At 38.5% G+C, this 21,982-nt stretch overlaps 1 protein-coding gene across 1 annotated transcript in view; it reads right to left on the reverse strand.

The window, feature by feature from the left end:
- The window catches only part of megf10 (multiple EGF-like-domains 10), a 130,971-nt gene that overhangs the window by 95,294 nt on the left and 13,695 nt on the right, over positions 1-21,982 (reverse strand). The window contains exons 2-3 of the mRNA XM_033647526.2: positions 5,963-6,098; positions 1,141-1,242 (exon numbers count right to left, since the gene is read on the reverse strand). Of these exons, the coding sequence (XP_033503417.1) occupies positions 1,141-1,242; positions 5,963-6,081 (221 nt within the window). The 5' untranslated portion in view covers positions 6,082-6,098. The remainder of the gene's footprint in view (positions 1-1,140; positions 1,243-5,962; positions 6,099-21,982) is intronic.

Here is a 21,982-nt window from a genome sequence, read left to right on the forward strand (position 1 = left end):
CCTCCCCAAGATGGCGGCGACGTTGACACACAGTAGCCACAGGAATGAGTCATCTATGATTACATATATCTATGGTTTGACCGATCTGCATGAAACTTGGTGAACATAATCTAGGGACCAATATCCAAAGTTCCCTCTTGGCAAAAGTTGAAAAACTTACTAAAACTGAGCTTCTATAAGGCAATGAATATTGCGGAGAGCGTGGCTCATCACATAAAGGTGTATAACATCTCAAGGGTTTCACCCATCACCACACAACTTTGTAGGCATATGACCACACATAATCTGAGGGGACCCCTCCATTATTGACCCCATCAAACAAAATGGGGGCGCTAGAGAGCTAATTTTTTATCTAGGTCTAACCGCCATATCGATTTTTACTAAACTTGGTAGATATGTAGAACAGGACGCCTCAAGGTAACTGGAGAAATTTACTTCTAATTGGCAACTGGGTGGCGCTATAACAACAGAAAAATGCTTAAAAATGGCTAAAATGTGACCAATCGCTGTGGCTCCCCCTGTGGACCAATGTTTGTTGTTTTTTTCCTAATTTTTGGTATGACTAAGTCATGGTATGGTACGCTGTACATAATCATGGAAACTGTCAGTGTGTCATTCTGTCAGTCAGTCATTCTGTCTGTCCCACGTTTTTCTACTCACTGACGTGGTCAATGTATGTGAAATTGCACATAGGCATTGAGGATTGGCATAGGTAGAAGGTGACAAAGCTACCAATGGGTATGGACGAGTAAAAGTATTTTTTTTTAAAAAAAAAAGAAAAAAGATACATCCACTTTTTTCTCTCCCTAATTTTAGTGATCATCTAATCTCTTCTCTAGTGCAATTAACATCATATTATACATGCATACTGTTATTATGATGGCCCGCCAGCAGATGGATACATGAATTAGAATTCTTGTCAAAGTATGTAAAATTCAATCATTGTGCAAAAATAAGAAAAAGCATGTTGGCTGACTCTGATAGTTCATTTTAAAGCAGATAGTGGCTGATACTGATGAAGTACTTATATTATCATGCATCCCCTATTCTCTCTCCACACACACACACACACACACACACACACACACACACACACACACACACACGGACATATTCTGGTCTCAGCGATGGGGTCCTCACCTGTGTCTGGTGCACTTAAACCAGTTGAGGATGTCAGTGCAGCTGGTGTAATAAATCTGATCAAAGGGATGGGCGTATGACTCCTGCACTGTCACCGAGTAACTGAAAGAACAGGAAGAGAGAGATATCAGACATGAGGAGCAGAATCAGTATGTGCATGTGTGTGTGGGCCAAAACAGGATTAGATATGAGCAGCTTTTCTAGCAGCCACTGTACTCTGTGTGGCCCTCCATCAGTCAGTATGGTTTAAAGACTTGAATAACTGTATCTCACCAGCAAATTAAACAGACTTTGTGGGGGCGGTGACAAAAGCCACCTTATGACTGTCTCGTGAACGGCTCTTACCACAGCCTCTGTGGGGGCATTCATTTTTCACCTCAGTTACTGTATCACTTATGGCTTCAGTTAAAGATTATTTTCATTATCGATTGTTTATTATTGTTAGTCGTAGTTTACCTACAGTAAATATATTTACTGCAGGTTGTCTGCGTGGTATTTTGATTGAGTAGCCCACATAACGAATTACTTTAGAGACAAATCAATTACCTAGTCACCTGTTTTTCATATTTTTTTTATCAAATGATCTCAATACCACATTTGTATTAGTAAAACTAGGGCTGCAACCTGTGGTAGAAGTACTCAGATCTTTTACTACAATAAAAGTAGTAAGTACTCAGTTTTGGGCAAGTTACTCTCAAAATGTAATAAATTACATATTACTATGAACATTCCTTTGAAAGTAATTAGTTACTATACAATATTACTCTCTGTGTAGAGTAATAAGTTACTTGTTACACTACTTTACATTACACTACTACATTACTTTAACCAAAATAAGCTCAGAGGAACTAATGTTCATTTTAAATGGATGATGGTCATCTTGTTGCACAGCAGGTAATCAAAGCACAGAAGCTTTATTACAGTTAATTTCAAATCCAGTGCTACACAGGTCTGACCCATTCATGCATTCACATACAACCCCTGCTTATATTAATAATAGCATAATGATATAAAACAATAAAATAGCCCAGACCTTTTTAAATAAATTAACATTCTTGGAGGGTCATGCATAGGATCAAAGTCTGATAATTATGAGATATGGATCAATATTTGTGTGGCATATGATATGAAACACAATAAACACATATTAAGCTTAGTGCAACAAATGGAATGACGTGTGATTAAGTCACTATGACAAGCACAAATTAATACACTAGAGGTGGAAGACCCACCTAGGAACCTGTTGGTTCCCGGTATGCCTATCAGCTACAACAGCACCGGAGAGAGACTTATGCACAAGAAAGAAATTGTGTGCCAGCATTGCTCTGCAGTTGTAGGGTATGTGAATGGAAACACATCCAACATATACTAACATCACCCAGATGTGCTGATCATTGGGACAACAACAAATCAAACCAGAGCCCAGCTCCTTATCCCCGATGCAGTCTTAAAAAGCAGGAAAGGATACGTTGCAGACGTTGCATGTGTATTAATGGAAACACACTGAACATGATAATGCACAGTACGGCATCATCAAGACATGTAGCCCCACAGTGCTCAGTTGAGGAGGGGCTTTACAAAAAGGTGCTGACCAGGTGCCGCAGCAGAAATCCAAGAGACACAGCATCAAAAAGAACAGATGTAGTGAGGTGAAACGCCAAACAAGAGTGAATCTAATGATGGCTTTTACTTTCACTTTGTTACAAAAATAACCAACAATCCAGCATAGAATTGCTTTAACTGTGAATTTTAGACCTCTACAAATCTAAAGCTCAATGCAATAAATCATTTTTAGAATTTTTCTGAGATTCCTTTTTTCTGTTGTTCTTCTTCAGTTTGAATTCTTCAAACAACACAAAGCAGATGGTTGTAATTTGAGGAACATTTTTCAAGAGGGTTAATTGTATGGGTTCATAAATTCTGAATAATTTGCATAATTACAATAAGTTCCCTGAAAATAATTATGTAATTTGGTTCTAATAATGGAAACTAGAAACACTTATCAATTAGTATGTTTTTAGTTAATTCATTCCAACTACTTGTCGTGGGTTTTCTCCAATTGGTGACGCTAAATTACCTGTAGGTGTGAATGTGAGCCTGAATGGTTGTCTGTCTTTATGTGTCAGCCCTGTGATAGTCTGTCAACCTGTCCAGGTTGGACCCCACCTCTCACCTAATGTCAGCTGGGACAGGCTCCAGCCCCCCGCGACCCTGTACCCGGATAAGTGATTATAGATAATGAATGAATGAATGAATGAATGAATAGCTGTCTTAAAGTCAGTGCAGAGCCAGTCAGCTGAACATGCAAAAATGTAAAATGTGTCTACAGGCAAGCCTTCAATTCAACATACGTGAAGAATAAAGTTCTCAACATGAATAATAAAGAATATTTATTTGCAGAAATTTCCTTACAAGGACATTTCTATTTCCTGACTAAAAGTGTATTTACATCGTTATTTTCAGGAAACATCATAGGAAATTATTAACAGACCCATAAATCAAAGTGCTACCACTTACTTACACTTTGAGCAAAGAGAGAAAAAAACCCAGTATGACATTTCTGTTTTTCTCAGCCTTTGGTGAAAAATAAAAAACACCAGCAAATAACCTTTAAAGGTACCTTTTATGCCAATACAAGAACGTATTACTATATAAGTTCCTTAAACAATATGCATTTTTCCTGCTGCTGACTGACTTCAGATGTTTTTTAAGATACCATTTTTTTTAAAGGCAGGACATGAATTGACTTTGTGCCATAATTTTCCTCACATCTTAAGATCTGAGGCTTTCTTAAGAAGCTTCATTATCACTAACTTGTTAGACTACGTGTCTCTTCACTCTCTGGTCTTGCTCTGAATCTGTCTCAGCAGGCAGTCTGCAGGACAACATGGCAGATGGAGGCTCTGAGTGCGTATGCAGCTGTTTCCTCAGATTAGTCTGTGAAAGGCAATATAGCTGGGAAATCTGCCTCCACCTTTCTTCTTTAACATCTCACTTAATGGATTTCCAAGCTTCCTTTTAATTTGGAAATCAACCAAGAGATTAATTTCATTTGTTTAACTCTTTTTCAAACTTAAATAATGATTGGTCTCACTCATTAACACTTTCTTTCATGTTTGTTTAAACTTTATGCAAACTGAAATGTAAAAACAATTGAGGCACAATGTGTTGATGACAAAGAGAATGAGAAGCTTTAGAAACATGGTTTCTAAGCTAGCTGTTTCCCCCCTGCTTCCAGTCTTTATGCTAAGCTAGGCTAACTATATCGTGACTCCAGCTTCATATGTGAGCGGAGATTCAGACTGAAAGCAGACCTGCTTTAAAACGGTGCAGGGGTATGTGTTGGTTGGTGTTTAAGGTAGCATAAAGACAATAGACAAATTGTCAAGCAAATTTAAAGCACACTTTTAAAATGTTGCACAAAAGAAATGCAAATTAGGCACATTGCCATCAAAATTACACTATGCTACACTTTTTACATGGCTATAATCCACCAGTAAACAGAGAAGAAGAAGTAAAGGTTGGGAGCCGTGAACAAAACAAGTGGCCTTTCACCGTCTAACCATCAACAGGAAAAAGATTTTCAGGAATTTGTTTCAATATAGCAAGTTTTAATTTTTATTCTTGTCAGCTGGGATTGGCCATATTTCATGCTGTCCAGAGATGAAGACAAATTAGTGCAATGATTCTGTAAGCTATTTTGTTGAGTTGCATCTTAGCGAGGTGCTCAGAGTAAATTCACAACCCAGTCTCAGTTCAAAGTCATCAAAAACTGGCACTTGGTCAATGACAGACACCAACTAAAAATGCCATCCTTTCACGTCGGCATGATATGCGGACAGTTGCAATCATTGTTTAACAGTGCTCCGGGGTGTTAGGAGGAAATGACAACAACGAAAGTTAAGGCAGCTGAAGTCTAACTATGGTGGGCAGGAAGAGACTGTATACAAACTGTACATTTCCTGTGAAAATGGAAGTGTATTTTGTGAAAACAGACAATGCAGCCTGAAGTTGACAAGGTGTCTAAGAACTGTTTTTTGCATTACTACGCACCTTGGGTTTCTGCATTCAAGATGCCTGGTGTTTTTTTCAAACCCTCTAATTGAAAAAAATTTAATTCCAAGCAGAAAAGTGCCCCACGTCACCTCCACTTATTTTCCATTGTCCTATCAGATGATTTGAGATGCAGGCTTTCTGTGGTGGTCACGACAATTTAACAGTTGGTAAACAATGGAGGAGAAACTGGTGGTAGCAGTTGCTGGATACCCAGAGCTATATGACTTTACAAACCCCAGTTACTACCATCTCAATAGAAAACAGCAGGTGTGGAAGCATGTAAGAGCGATACTTGAAACGGCCATCATGGAGGTGAAGCTCCAGGACCAACCAGTGGTAGGCTACTCCTCATGATCCACCCTCCTTTTTAGAGGTCTCATGTGCCCACACAGATCAGCATTTCCCTGTGCCCAACAAACTATTTGCTGACAGCCTCTCTCCATCAACCAGAGCTACAGCAAGTACCCTCTGCCTGTCCATTTTAGGAACTAGCTACTATTACAGTGAAATAAATGAAATAAAAAATAAATTAAAAAAAGGATGCATTGATTACCCAAGAAGGTTAGGGTAAGAAGGTGATGAGGTGGTTGCCTGGCAACAATAAAAAGGCACAGCAAGCATTTTTTACTAGTGGCATTTAACTGGAGAAAAAAAGGCAGTGTGGTGTGCCTCACGTTTTGCAACCTTCAAAACACTTTCTCTGTGATCGGGGCCATTGTAACGCAGGCTCATGAGGTCAAAGGCTTTTAAAGAAATTGTGACTGACCTCTCCCAGTGGCTGCAGACATTGGGATCCTCCAGGTTGAGGGAGGAAGTGATGCAAGGCAGGAAACAGAAGGCCACAACCAATACAACTGTCCTGTAGCAGCACAGTGACATGGCCATCTCAATCAGAGCTGCACCTGCAGACAGGGAAGGATGAGGACAGGACACACATTAACTGTCTACATTGGAAGGTTTCAGTTTTACAAAATATTCAAAATAGAACAAAAGAAATTTAACTAAGGGGGTTGTCTGATTTGTTTTTTGTTTTTTTTTTAAATTTGGATTTAAAAAAAAAAAAAACATTAAAATTTGTGTTTCACAAGTGAGTCTCAAGTGTTGCCTATAGTACTTAGTCAAGAAAAACAAGCCCCAAACCAAATTCAAGTCCTAAACTTCACCAAATTCGATCCAATTTTATTTTTAATTATAATTTGTAGAAGCAATGAATGCTTTATAAAATGTGTATTTTCTATTTTCAATAAATGTTATGAAATTTTAAAAAATGTGATTAATGAATCTAGTTCTGAATCCCAAATGAATCCATTTAAATGCTGCTTTCAACATCTGTAACAAATACTAAAAATAAGTTAAACTAAGATTCGTACCTGAAAATAAGATGAGCAACTGAAGATATGAAACGTTAATTAAACATTTATCTCACACATTAAAATAACATCTGTAGCCCACTGACTTCAACACACATTTTATATTTATAAATATTTCTCATAAGCTGCTTGATCCAAATATCAGAGGTCCTAAATCTGAACTATTTAGCTAATGTTGAGTAGAGCATCTTTTTAATCACAAATGATGGTTGAAAAGAAAGAATTATCAGTGACAGCTGATATTTTAGCCCTGTGATAGTGTGGCGACCTGTTCAGGGTGTACCTGTCTCTTGCCCAGTGTCAGCTGGGAGAGACTCCAGCCCCGACCCTCAACCCTGTTCCAGGATAAATGGTAATTTCAGCCTTGCGAACAGCATGAAACTTGGGATGGCAATATTGATCAGTCAGGTCCATCACTTTGGTCCAGACAAAAACATCTAAACAGTTACTGGATGGAAAGTCATTGGTTCAGACATTGATGTTCCCCTGAAGATGACTTCTAATTACTTTATTTTATCTTGCACCATCATCAGGTCAAAACTGCTATTTTCCAATACTTTGGTTTATGACCAAATAGGTATACCTGCAAAACTGAAAACACACTAGCACCGCCACCACACAGCGTGTCATGTTATGCACATCAAGTGACACACTTTAACATTAATGGTGAGGGGAGGAGTCGAGCTGCCATAGGAGCAGAGAAAAAGAGCTACTATGGGAGCTGACAAAGCATCAGTATTTCATGACCTGGGGATGATAACTGGCATTCGTTGGAATTTCCCTTAACTGCTAACTAGCAAATGCTAGTATGCTAACGTGCTGACAGACATTAAGAGAAGAGATCATATTTCTCCTGTTGTAGCTTATCTGCAATGGCTCCCTCTGAAATCCAGAACGGAATTTAAAATCCTTCTCCTCACTTACAAAGCTCTAAATGGTCAGGCTCCGTCATATCTTAGAGAGCTCATAGTACCCTATTATCCCAGCAGATCACTGCACTCTGAGAATACAGGGTTACAAGTGGTTCCTAAAGTCTCCAAAAGTAGATCAGGAGCCAGAGTCTTCAGCTATCAGGTTCCTCTTCTGTGAAACCATCTTCCTGTTTTGGGTCCGGGAGGCAGACACCATCTCCACATTTAAGACGAGACTTAAGACTTTCCTTTTTGATAAAGCTTATAGTTAGGGCTGGCTCAGTCTTGCCCAGGACCAGCCCCTAGTTAGGCTGACTTAGGCCTAGTTTGCTGGGGGACTGCCTATGATACACTGAGCCCCTTCTATCTTTCTCTCTCTCTCAATTTCAGATTCTTAAAGTTGGTTCTTCTTCTTCACCTGCTAATATTCATTATTCAATAGTCCTCTTACTGCTAAGTAACTTGGCTTCTTGGGTCGTGGTTCTTGGGTCGTGGTTATGCTGCTGCCGTGGTCCTGTCTGATGCCAAGTACTACTACTATCATTATTATCATACTTCTGCTATTATTGTACACATATGATTATTATTTTCACATATACAGTATATACTATGATATATTAATATATACATATAACACTATACTACCAAAATACTTTTATTATTATGATAACTATTATTATTATTATTATTATTATTACTATATTACTAAAATTAATTTTATTGTAGATCTTTTCATTACTGTTTGCTGTGAACCTCTCTCTGTCTCACCATTTTCGCATTGTGACCATAGCTATAGACTCTTTGTCTGTGTATAACATGATAGTCAGTCTTTGGGCTTAGGGAGACTATCAAGACATTCTAAGTCCAAGTGAGGTCACCAGTTATTACTATTAAGTCAAAGTCAAGTTGCACGTCTTTTTGTTTCTGACAATTCAAGTCTAAAGTAATCACATTCTGACTTGAGTTCAAGTCATATGATCCCCAGTTATGCACGTGTGGAGTATGTTGAATTTAGCTCATCAGTAGTCTGAATTTAACGCAGGCTAAAAACATTATCATTGTCATTTCCTTATTTAAGTCTTTTTATGCACAATCTGGTCAGAAGGAGAATTAGGAGACCTGCAGGCTTTGCAATTTGCAGCATTCTTTCACCAATAAACACGTCAGTCACACAATTTCCATGGGAACCTTAAATTTCCAAAGTGGTGCCTTTAGTCTAGCAACATAAATGTTTGATTTAAACTAATCTAGGTCATATAATCAATAGTATTCAACACAGTTCTATTTTTACCGGCTGTTGTGAAACCACAAACATGAAGATACCCAGTTCTCTTTTACACAACTGTAGTATTTTGTTTACCACAATGACAGAACTACAGTGAGCAATTGGTGGCTTCACAGCGCTCTGGTGTAATTTAGGTATTTCAAAGCTTCTTATAATGATAAGGAAGATATATGAGGGACAGACAGTTTCTGTACGAGGAGCAAAGCATCTACTGTTTGATAAGAAATGAGAGTTAATTTACTATAAGAACAAAAAACAAAAGTGATGAAGCCAACAGTGAATACATTTGAAAATAATTAAAACTGCAGTACAAAACTGATAGGCTATTTTTGAAAGCTGCATCGAATGGAAATATTCTACATGTCTTCACTGCAACATTTTACACACATTTAGCCAGATAGACCTACACATTGATCTTGAAGGATTGAAGAATAAAAAGTTTAGAGTTGCTAATGTAATATATGCTTAGTGGTTTCTATTTTTGGGTAGCAAACAAGATGTGCTGGTTTCTGTGGGTTTCACTAAAAAACAAGAAATCTCTTGTTTTAGTAGTGGTGGGGCATCTGTCTAACATATTTCAACAAACAAATGCAGTACTGGCCTAATATATTCAACTTTGAGTTTGGTTTGTACAAGGGCCCCCAACGCACTCAATTTTCTCAAGATTATGTGACTATTAACAATAGAAAGTTTGAGTCAGTTAAATCAAACGCGGGATAGATTATTATGTATGTAGTATCCTATATTTGGTGTCTAGGCTCTGACCTCGTTGCAGCCACAAAGAAACACCAAGCTCAGCAGGGAGTAGAGAATGAGGATACTACTAGAGGAACATCTACTCAGAGCCTACAGGTGTAACAAAGTGTAGCAGAGAAAATAACTTTAATCATCTGAACTACCTCCCAGGATTTGCTTCATTTGTTGCGTTCGGTTCTTGTTTACCACTGAACCCTCCTCTGTCACTAGGTGAATGCATCACACACACAAGTCAAAAATAAAATTTCCCAGCTGATTAAAAATGAGTTTATACCTTTTGATGGCATGGAAATTTCTTTGCTTAAAGGGTATCTTCTGTAATTGTCAACCTGGACCCCTTTTGCCCATGTTTTTGTGTCTAAGTGACTAACTGTCTACGCCTTAAACCCCAATCCATCCATCTAACAGGACATTTCAAAGACACCTTAACAGAATTCCTTCAAATTTGGCACAAACATCCTCTTGGACATAATGATGAAATGATTACATTCTAGTGGTCAAGGGTCAAAGGTCAAGATCACGGTGACCTTGCATCTATTTTATCCATAGGACAGCGATATCTAAAGAACACCTTGAGGGATTTCTTCAAATTTGGCACAAACATCCACTTGGACTAATGAATAAAATTATAACTAGAAAAGCACTCAGAGAGCGCAGACCTCCGCCAAGCAGCTCGGATTTCCCGCCATTTTATTATTTTGTCCACTTCGCTTCAGCCGATCACCACCAAAATTTTATCATCTGTTCCTTGTCCCATTATCAGCCTTTCTTGAAAATTTCATCAAAATCCGTTTAGAACTTTTTGAGTTATTTTGCAGACAAACAAACAGACAAACAGACCAACGCCGGCGAAAACATAACCTCCTTGGCGGAGGTAATAATTTGGTGGTCAGAGGTCAAGGTCACCATGTTTTTGGCCATAACTTAAGTATTCTTATGCTAATTATGACACAATGGCTGTTGTCTAATAGGATATAATGATTTAGTGATGACATTTTATATTCCAAAGGTAAAAGGTCAACTTCACTCTGACATCACAATATTCTGCATACAACACTTTACTGGCCATTATTCATCGTCATATCTCAGGAGTAGAAAGGGAGACATTACGTCAGATACTGAATTGGTGACATTAATCTTAGGTGTCCACCTTGAAACTGTGCTGACAACCTGGTCTCACTCCACAGTTGTTGAAAACCAGCACCGGATCAGAGACTTCTGGTGTCAGACACAGACAAAAAAAGACGTCCTTCCATGTCAGCACAATATGCGGTTGGTCGCCATTATTGTTTAAAAGCATCCAGCAGCATCAGGGGGAAATACAGCACTACAACAACAAAAGTTACGGCAACAGAAGTCCAACTAGGGTTGGTGGGTGTGGTGGTGGATGGGTCCAACAATCACAGACTTTCACCCAGGAAGCCGGTGTTCACCTCCTGTATGATTGTAAAGCCAAACCCTGACAAACTCTTTTTTCCTAAACCCAAACACGTGTGTGTGTGTTGGCTAAACATAACCATGTGTATTTGTTGTTGACAGCACAAAAATGTCAATTTGTAGCATTGTACCAACGTAGTGTGTTTATTTTTAAAGAGACAGTATTCAAACGATACATTTCCTGCAAAAATGAAGTGTATTTTGAAAACAGACAATGGATGTAACAGGCTGAAGTTGACACAGTGTCCCAGAACATCAACAACCAACACACCCAGGGTACCTTGCACGTCAAACATCGATGTGGAAAGTCCATGACCAAACATCGAGGTGTGACGAGGTCAGAGTGACAACATGTTGGTGCTGATTGTATAGATCTTTCTTGTTGTCAGGGGGTGATGTGCGTGAAGCATCCATGTTTTCATAGACATGGATGTAAACTGTAAGAGAAACTTGATTGGTGTGTAGAGGCATACAACAAGGAGGCAGTAATTCTAGTTTTAATATTACATCTATAATCACCATCACCATAAATCTGTAATCACTGACAGTGTTGCTGTGAGTGAAATTACCTGTGATTTACTGACATTTCAGAGCTGAAATGTATTCAGGAAACAGCAGGACACAGAAAACCTGAGTCTTGTGGATGAGTGTCCTCCATCCAAGCCCCTGTGTGTATCTCACAGTCATTCAATAGAGCATATTTCTCTGTGTGCCCAGTGAACGGCCTGACAAAACATCCTGAGCATCAGCAGTCCTGTCACATCACCTGTGTGGACTTCTTCTGAGATACAGAAGACAGTCAAACAAGCCCAGAGAGAAGGAAAACAGAAAAACAACTGCACTGATGTTTTCACTGAGAATTTCATCATCCAGTTTTTAAAAAGGTATTGGTGATCTGTTTTTTCATTTGCAAACGGCACAGTGTTGTTTGTTAGAAGTGACCCATCGTTGTGCGGCATGCATGATGATGGTCATTATAGAAGAAGAAGAAGCAAAGAAGAAGAAAAAGAAGAAGACAACGAAGACATACCACACTCTTTCTCTTCCAGATAAGAGGATTTCATGAGCAATATGTAATTGTTCAATTCAACACACTCAAAGGATAAACTGCTACAGTCTTACTTATGTCTTAGTCTGACACAACCCTTATTATGGCTAATGTTACCTGATGTTAGATATTGCTGTATTCTAACATTACTGAGTCAATTCACTGACTTTATGACTCTTCTCCACCTGTGCCACTGTTAAATAAAGACATCATTAATGTACTGGCTCTACCAGTGTTTTCTTGCTATGTGACAAATCAAAATGTCTCCAGTGAAAAAGGTCATGATGCTGGCGGTGTAATGATCCATCGATCTGGATCGATATATTAATTCAAAGATCAACAATCCAATATCATTGATGCAAAGTGAAAACATCAATCCTTATCATCATCTTTAGGTTACGTCTTTATGTTTAAATTCTTTGTCACTGTCAAACAGCAGCAGGCAGATAATGACAAGTTGCCAAGAAAAGGTCTATGAGGATAACAATATTTACTCGGGATAATTCAGCAGTGTGAAAATATTTTTTGAATATTGGAGAAAATATGGGTCAACAGACAAAACACATGCCATATGGAAACAATGCCGTTACAAGATAAAACAGGACATACATGCCTGGCCAGCATTTCACTACTAACTTTTTACTACAGCAACATTAGCAACTCACAATTTTGGGCTGGAAAAAAATGTGCATGCTGGCCGAAATTCAACTGCGCTGTTCTGCTGTTTTCACTGAGCCAACTTCCTTTGGTTGAATAAAGTTGTTGTTAATCCATGCTGTGTGGCTGTTGGGGCAACACATTCTCATTTAGTCACCAGACTAAAGACAATTCATATCTACAATGCCCAAAGAATGCAGGTGATAACAGTGTATTTATTATCTCTAAGTACAAAAATATATTTACACAATATATACCTCATAAAAAGAAAGCACCACGTAGGGGAGGTGATATGGAACGTCTTCTTTTACAGGCAGAGTGTAAATGGATATTTTATCTCCAAACTCTGCACCCAAAAGTTTTAAATGAAGAAATGGTATTAAATTGTTTTATTTAGAACCCTTGGGGTAGTGTGTGTTTGTTGTCTGCCAAGATCAGAGATGAGAAATGTGTCTTTCTATCCTTCTATATATTTTGTAATTGCTAGTTTTGAAACTGTTAGTGTTGATCTAAAATCAGGCCTCTTCTCTTAGTAATCTGATGATGCTTTAATATGCTATAATAGCTTTAGATATCATCCTTTGTGTAGTTGTACTTGTGGCCCTGTAACATGTATGGATCCATGCACTGATTGACTCTGCCCCCAATCTACAAATAGAGCACAGGTGTGTGATTTGCCCCTTTAGGCAGACTGAGGATGGCTGTGTAGCCAAAACGTTTCTGGTCAGTTTTCTTTTGTTTCTTTTTGTTTTTCACACTATGGTAGCACTTGTTATATATTTTTGTATATATTTTTGATGGGCCATTAAACATGCTACCTTGACATCCATCAACCTCTGGAGTGGACAATCCATTTTTCTGATCAGTGTGCGAGCTTTTCCTGCAACAATATATACCTCAACAATATTTATGAAATCAGTGCACAGTCCATTCACACAAGACTATAATATCTACATAAGTCATGGACAAAACTGTTGTAGATAGGAGTAGAGAGGAATATAAACTGGTGACTTAAGTGTTGTTAGGTTGGCATGACATAGCTATGTTTCCATCCAAAAGTGATTTCAATCACTGGGAAATGCGCATTAAAAGAAATACGAATCCTGTGTGTTTCCATTAAACTACGAACTCGCACGAGTTTTCCGCAGAACTGGAAACAAAACAAGTCTCACATTCTTCTTCTTCTATGTTTTCTGGCGGTTGGCAACCAGCATGTAAATGCATTCCCGCCGTCCCGACCCCGGAGTGTGGATATCACCATGGAGAGAGGTGCGCTATGTCAGACTTAATTCGATCATAACTGTTTCCATCCCCCGTTTTGTGACCCCACCTTTTTTTGAATCAACCAATACCCGGCTAAAGCGAGCGTATTTTAGTTTGTGCAAATCAGGGGATTTTAATTCGAATTTTAGCGTTTCCATCATAATTTTCCAATGCGATACTTCTAGATGCGTATCTAAACAGGCTGATGGAGACATGGCTAGTTTATAGAATGTGGAGATGGTTGTGGTTAACATTACCTTCATGTATGGGGGGGATTGATGAATTCAACACATGTATCTCAAAAAGCACAGTGGAGGAAAAAATGGTGAAAAATCTTTATATCTTATGCACTTTAATATATAATTCCATTATCAGTATAACAAAGAGAATACTCCCATGACTTGATATTTTCCCAGTACAGAGAAGACTTAAGTTGTTAGTTTTCTATGTGTGTTTAATCCTCCTATTAAATTGTTGGGGTTAATTTGATCCCAACAATTTAAACCCTGAGAAAATTATTGTAATTAAAATGATTACCCTAAATGAAATGATATAAAATGATATGTTGGTAAGTGTTTATAGTTTTCATGTTCTGGTTTATAGTTTTGACCATAAGTGAGGTGGCTGTTGCACTTCTTGACTCCAGCTATTTTTACATTAAAAGATGTTGCCCCGTGTTGGCTGTCACTAAAGGATTGATGTTGTTGAAAGCAGGTTTTTGTCTCATATTCTTTGATGTTTGTCACAGTGTAAATCAAATTTAAAAAAAAAAAAAAACAGACATGTGATTCATGGCTTATCTTCCCCCAAGCAATAATGAGCAGTTTTGGGCTGTGTTAATTTAAGTACATGAGTAGATCTTAATAACAATGGGCTTCATTCACCAATATCTCTCTATGTTTTTCTTCAGTTTGTTCTTAAGGAGGGTTCCAAGAAAAGTCTCATCAGATTCATGACGTGTTCTTAAAAGGCAAAATTGTTCGCACCTGTGTTCCTATAATGATGAATTTTGTTGTCCTCATAAGTTGAAAGCAGGTGCAAGTTGATCGTAATTAGCATTGGTAAAAGTCCCACAAATTCCCATATAAGGGCATGAGACTGCTGGGTCATGTGCACACACAGAATAGTATGAAGAATAAGCTGAGAGAATTAAGTCAAGAATGCCCGACCAAAAGTCTGAACAGGGTGGTGCCCTGTACCCCAAACACACACAAAGAAAACTTCTGTTTTGAAGCAGACATACTTCTGCAGAGAGTGAACACCAAACGAGCTATCATATAGCATCAGGAGTGGATATAAAGTAACAACAAATAAAAAAAAAAAAAATGCATGAGATGCTAAAAATAGGCATTAATCAGCCAATTGACCCACAAAGTGCAAACTGTATGCATTACAGTACCACAGTTGTCAGGATTGAGGACAAGATGAGCGCCAAATCATTCTCCAAGCTGTGCATGTTTGTGACAGGGAGAGAAGATACTTCATGCAGTGTTTCTGTAAGTTATTAACAACTTACTCAGAATGCTGCTTTGTCATTTTTTGACCCGCCTGCCCAAACCACCCATGATATTTTCTGGTGTAATCGGTCACTAATTAATAGATGGCATAGTCTCCAATAACATAACTGATGTGAATTGTAGTGTAGTGTTTTTTTAAAAGACCCGAATGTTTTTGTTTTTTGTAAAATAATCAAAATAATTCTTAAAAATATTAAGTTATAAAAGAGCATGTGTAGATTCTGTTCTTACTTAAGAACAAATTCAAAGTAAGCAAACATTAGCAAGTGTCAAAATCTTTGTGAAAACAGTATAAGTGTTTTTTAAGAGAAATTTCTTCTTAAGAACAGTTGGTGAAGTCAGGCCAAATGTTAAGTCTAAAAATCTTAAGATGGCACTTTGAATGTTTATCAAATGTAATGTAATATGATGCACGATAATATCAGTCATTGGTATCAGCTGATATTAGCTTTAAAATGAAGTATTAGAATTGGCCAACATGCTTTTTCTTATTGTACACAATGAATGAATATTACATACATTGAAAAGCATTCCATTTCATGTCTCCATCTGCTGTTGGGCCATCACAATAAGAGTATGCATGTATAATATGATAATTCCACTTGATGATCATAAATTAAGTATGGAAAAAAGGGGATATATTGATATTGGCAGAATAAAATCCAATACCATGCATCTCTAGTAATAATTTAAGTATTAAGTAGTCCCTGAAATTCAGTTATGGCTTGTGGTTTTGGTGTGCCACCCCAAGATTTTCAGTGGCCCCATATGGCCACACCTATGAAATATTTTTGAGGGTGCCACTGTAGTTCTTTTCTTGCAGGTGAAACAATTCTATGGTATTCCAGGTACTGTATAGAGGTGTAGTTTAAAAAGACATTGATAGATCCTGAATATGTGAATGGGGCATGATCATGCTCCAACTAGTTGTTAAGTTGCTCTTTGACCTCAATCAAATCTTAGCCCTGAACCCAAATGACTTATCTTTGCTACACCTTAAAACAAACTAACATCAGCCTTAATCAAGCTCTAAGCCCAATCACTGAGGACAGTGCTATGGGAAACACTTCAGACTTCAACACAACACTAGGACAAAAACAGAATCAAACCTACATGTGACAACTAGCATAAAGTTAGTTAAATGTGACTGTTGAAGCCTCATATTAGCTTCAGCTAAACTTTAAAATCTTTTTTTTTTCCCCACACAGAACAAGGACTACTGATTGTGCCTCTTGTTGTCAGGCTAAGCTATCACTTCAAAATTAGTTTGGACAAGAGGAAAGATTCAACCAGTAATAACTCTTTCAATGTAAATACGGAGTGAGTATTGTATTGAGATAGACTAGAAAAAATCCAAATATATTATTTAAGTTTAATATGAATAAACTGGCTAAGGGTGCTTTCACACCTGTTGTTCAGTTAATTTGGTCTGCACCAGAGGGAAAAACTGACATATGTTGCATGTTATGTTTTAGTTTTTCCTGCTCACACTTTTTGCAAACAAACCAAGAGGAGTAGACACAAAGTTTTGGCGTTTCTCATCCTGCATCATCAAGACCCACGAGGGAAAATCGAATTCTGGTGCCTGACAGAAGTTCATGCAGGAGCACTTTAATGCTTCTAAAGAGTTTATATTTATGTTCTTTGGTTTCACAAAGAGCTCGTAGAGAAATAACTGATTGTAAGCATTATTAAGAGGCTATTATTAGACTGCAAATCAGCGGCATGTTCTGAATAATTACTAATATAGAGACATGATGAAAAGTAGGCTCTGTTAATGATTCAGGCTTTATTACTGTGGGATTACTGTCACACACTTTTCAATGGACTTAATGAACAGACAAAGTACACAGAGTCGGATACAATGATGGAAGTTTTAACAGTTTCAGGGAAAATAGCCACACTGACGTGCGTATGTGTTACCATGGTAACATGTATCCATTAGCATAAATAGGTTATGGGATATATGTGGCCTTTATCAGGATCAATTATGAGATCATGGACAGATTTCATGATCAGCAGAGGGACTTGTTATTGGTTTAGCTGTTGCCATATCTGCTATCATAGAATGCTGTGATTGGTTCCTTTTCTTTCACACCATGAACTGCACCTGAGTCTGTCTGCAGTCGGACTCAGACCCACCTTTTCAAGCGGTCTCAGTTTAGTTGTTTGGTCCGCACCAGGGTTTGTTTGACAGTTTTCACACCAGCCCAAACAAACCGTACCAATTGCTCAAACGCATCCGAGTTCGTTTTAACTGAATCAAACAGGTTAGGTGTGACAGCACCCTAAAACAAAGATGCTGGTACAATCTGTTCTCATTCTGAAGTCATCAAATACTACCGCTTGGTCAGTGATTTCTGCCTCAGACACAGACGCAAAAAGCCATCCTTTCACAGTGGTATGATATGCTGCCAGGTGGCATCAGTTTATAACTCTGCCAGACTCTGCCAGCTTGAAACGCCACCAGAAAACAACGCATCTTAAGGAGCTGGAAAGTCCCTTCAAGGCGAGTGGGCGAGGAGGGAGACAGGTCTGACAAACTCTGAACTTTCACTGGTGACACCTTGATTTTTTTTTTCTATACTTAACCACATGCTGTTGTTATCTCAAACTAACTACGTGCTTTTGTTGCACAAGGAAATAAATGTAAATATGCTGTGTTTTACTGACACTGTAAGTTTATTTTGAAAAAGACTGTATGCATCTAATGACCAGAAACTGTAAATTGCCTGTGAAAACAGAAGTGTATTTTGAAAGGACACAAAGCATGTAGCAGGTGTAAATTGACACGCCATCCCAGAGTGTCATCAACAGACATACCCATGACACCAAACATGTCATATGTAGATGCCAATATTCCACTCAATAAGCAGCAATATGTTACAAGTTGGGAGTGAGAATTTGTTGGCTGGTATGGTCTTCAATGATGTGTGTTTCTACATAGAAAAAGAAGAAAAGAAGAAAATGTTGGCATGTTACATTTTTGCAGTACACAAATACATTACATTATTTGTGTGTTTCATACATATCATAACAATGTTTTAAAAATTACGTAGTATTTGTGCTGACTTTGTCATCGGGAGGTAGAGGGAATGGTGGATGGTGTGACAACTAGGCAAGATGCTTGCCAAGCTGCAGACCTCTGCAGACCACTGTTTGAGACCAACAGACAACATAAACAGTTGTGATTTAGTGAGTCATTGCTGTGTTTCAAGCAGCTGTTTAGGCACCAGTCATGGGTGTTTGCTAACAACCCATCGCTTTTTTGGGGATAGTCTGCTAAAAGCAGCTGTTTTTTTTACAGAGATCGCTGCTGTTCCAATGGGGATTGTGCCCCCAAAAACAGGTATTTTGAGCCAAAAAGTGATCTTTTTCTGCCCATAACCAAGTGATTTTCCGAACCACACGTTAACCACGATGTTGTTGAAATATGAAGTTTCAGTGTGTCTGCTACATATTAACATGCAAATGTAACATATCCATGTTTGCAGATATGTACAATGCCAACATTTTTTTATAGCGACTGGGTTGAAATGCCATGTACACGGTTAAAAATTATGTGAGAAAGACTTGTACTAAAAGAGGTGCTAAAATCTAAAGTATTACGTCTAAAAACATCATTTAAATCTCTGGAGGGATTTTTAGGATTTGTCAGGGTGTCCACAGTAAATATGTCTGGTCTTCTTCCTTAATGGTACAGTAACAGCTTGTGACTTTAGCACACGATACGGTCACTTTGTTTCTCCAGCTGCTTGATGAGTCTCTGTACTAGTGAGCAAGCTAAACTTCTCGAGGCCAACAACGTTGGCCTTCTGTCCTCTGGCTAGCCTTCTTTGGAAAACATTGGTTGATGGAAGGAGCCTACAAGATGTCTCCAGTGGCTGTATGGCTGCTGACAGCGTGTCTGTGCAGGCGGTTTATGGGCCAGCAGGGCCAGTCCTCTCTGGTTTCACTGAGCAAAGAGAGGGCACAGCTGCAGCCACCAACACTGAACCCCCCCCACCACCACCACCACCACCACCACGAGACAACTGCACTGCTGCACAAACAAGGGCCATGCTGTGTGTGTGAAAGGGCTCCAGACACACAGCCCCTAATGGAGCGGATTAGGCTGGGCTGCACAACTTTGATACACTGTTCCAGGCAGCACAGTATTGACGCCTCTCTGTCCACTCACAAAGGACTGCAAGGAACTAAGACCTGCTGTCTGAAGTCCCTCCAGAGCCAGACAAAGGCTGCACTCAAGCCATGGCCCAATATTTATTTGCAGACACATGCAGTTTTTGGGGCTCGTTTTCTCAAATGCATGAAGCTTCAAAATGTGAAAATGAGATGTACAGATTTGTGTAATCTTTATTGATAGCTCTGTAGTCATTTTTTTTTTTCCATTGTCAGTGAATAATTAAGTGCTTTGCGTGGCTACTTAGTGATCAGAGTGGTCTATCCCCTCACGGAGGTGGCTGTTGTCAATCATTCACACAGGAACAAAGTTTAGGAGTCATTATTGATTTTCAATCTTCAATTCTTAAAAATGTTTGCATACTGTATCATTTATCTGTTTGTTTGTTGGTTTTATTATTTTGTTTGAGGGTAAAGAAGTGGGCAAAAGCAACACTCTCCCATCAGGGCTCATTGGCCGTGCCTGACAAAACAACAGCTGAAGCTGATGAGGTAGGCCTACAGCTGACTCTAATGGATGTTGAGCAAGCCTGACAAGTACAGCTTGGAGTGATTATAGTATACAGCTCTGACCACATAGCGTTGACTCTGACAAGCTGAGCACCTGATGTGCTAAAATCATTATTATATTGAGGATGTAAAAGAAATACTGGAATACAGTGATGGTATGAAATACAAAAAGAAACCTCCCTGACTGGAAGATAGCTGCAACCATAGGGCTAACCGCCACAAATAAATTCTAAATGTGTGGGAAACACTTCATATGAATTAGTAAGCACTCATTCTGTGATGACAGTCTCAACTGGAAGATTTAGTGGCAAATAAACATCTTTGATTTGCTGACTCAAAAACATTCGTCACTGCTTGTTGGCTGACTGAAAGCTCTGCAAAAACACAGCCATTGCATGTGTGTATATACAGTATGTGTGGATTTGTGTGTGTGTGTGTGTGTGTGTGTGTGTGTGTGTGTGTGTGTGTCTGTGTGTCCTGTCTGGTTTTGTTGGCCATGCTGTGTTTTGGCTTTCCCCTCACACAGTCAGCTGTGTATCTTCCACAGTGCAAGCTGACTTTCCCTCGCTCACTTTCACTGGGGAAACACCACACAGTATGTGTCAGTATGTTTTCATGCACACCAACAGTCCTGTTACTGCAAGTCATCAGCCTAAGAGCAACAGTTCACTTCCAACAGTTAAGATTCACATAAACAGGATTTTAATTAGAACTTCACCAACATGGACTGTACAGCCATTCTGCATCCCCATATTACCAATTGACTGCATAACTGATTCTGATGTTTATTAAGGTAATCACACAAAGATGTTTGTCAGTTTCAGTTCATTATGTTCAGTCATTTAGTCAACTATTGTTGTAAATACAGTCATTACCAGTGCAGTCAAAATACCATACCAAGAGGACTGTAATGATATACCTGTTTCAAGGTTTACCGTGATATGAAAATTGATGATTATTGCACCATCTACATTTGCCTATTTGCGATATTTTTATAAAATACAGCTGGACAAAGAATGTCCTCTTTATCTTATGGTTTGTTTGTTTTTTAGAAAGGGAGTCTTTTTACACATACTCCCATTAAAAATGGTGTGTAAATTATAGTAAAAATTTTGCTCAAAGAAAAAACAAAACAAAACAAAACAAAAAACCTCATTCCTTTACAGGTCAATCTGACTGATGATAATAATTCTGTTATACCATCATACCATGATATTTTCTGAGATGGTCACTGTACCGTAAAAATTAGGGATGCATGATAATATTGGCATGTCATCGGTGTCAGCCGATATTGGCTTTAAAATGAGATATCGGAATCAGCCAACATGCTTTTTCTTATTTTGCACAATGAATTAATATCATACATTGAAAAGCATTCCATTTCATGTCTCCATCTGCTAGTGGACCATCACAATAAAAGTATGCATGCATATTTTGATTTTAATTCCACTTCAGAAGAGACCTAATGATCACTAAAATTAGGTGGAGAAAAAAAGTGTGTTAGGTACTCCAACAGAGGGGTAATGAAAAATGGGGATGTTCTGCTGGTACCCTCCACAACTTTTCACCATATGAACTGAAAAATAGCCTTTCTAATGTGTACTGAACTGAACTGAACTGGTCTGAACTGAGCTGGACTGGACTGCTTGGTGGAAACAAAGTTCAAGTATGGACAAGCACAAATGGAGACTTCTGAAAACTTCGATGACTGATAACACTTCTGGCTGGTACCACTCTTAAATGCCACCGTATTTGCTTTGCAATGACCCTAATCTGTTTTCTGTCACCTTGACCGCCTTAAACTCATGCATTATTTTCAACAACAGTTCCATCTCGTCGTCAGTCCAACC

This window comes from Epinephelus lanceolatus, chromosome 19 (assembly GCF_041903045.1).
Source record: "Epinephelus lanceolatus isolate andai-2023 chromosome 19, ASM4190304v1, whole genome shotgun sequence".
NCBI lineage: Eukaryota > Metazoa > Chordata > Actinopteri > Perciformes > Serranidae > Epinephelus > Epinephelus lanceolatus.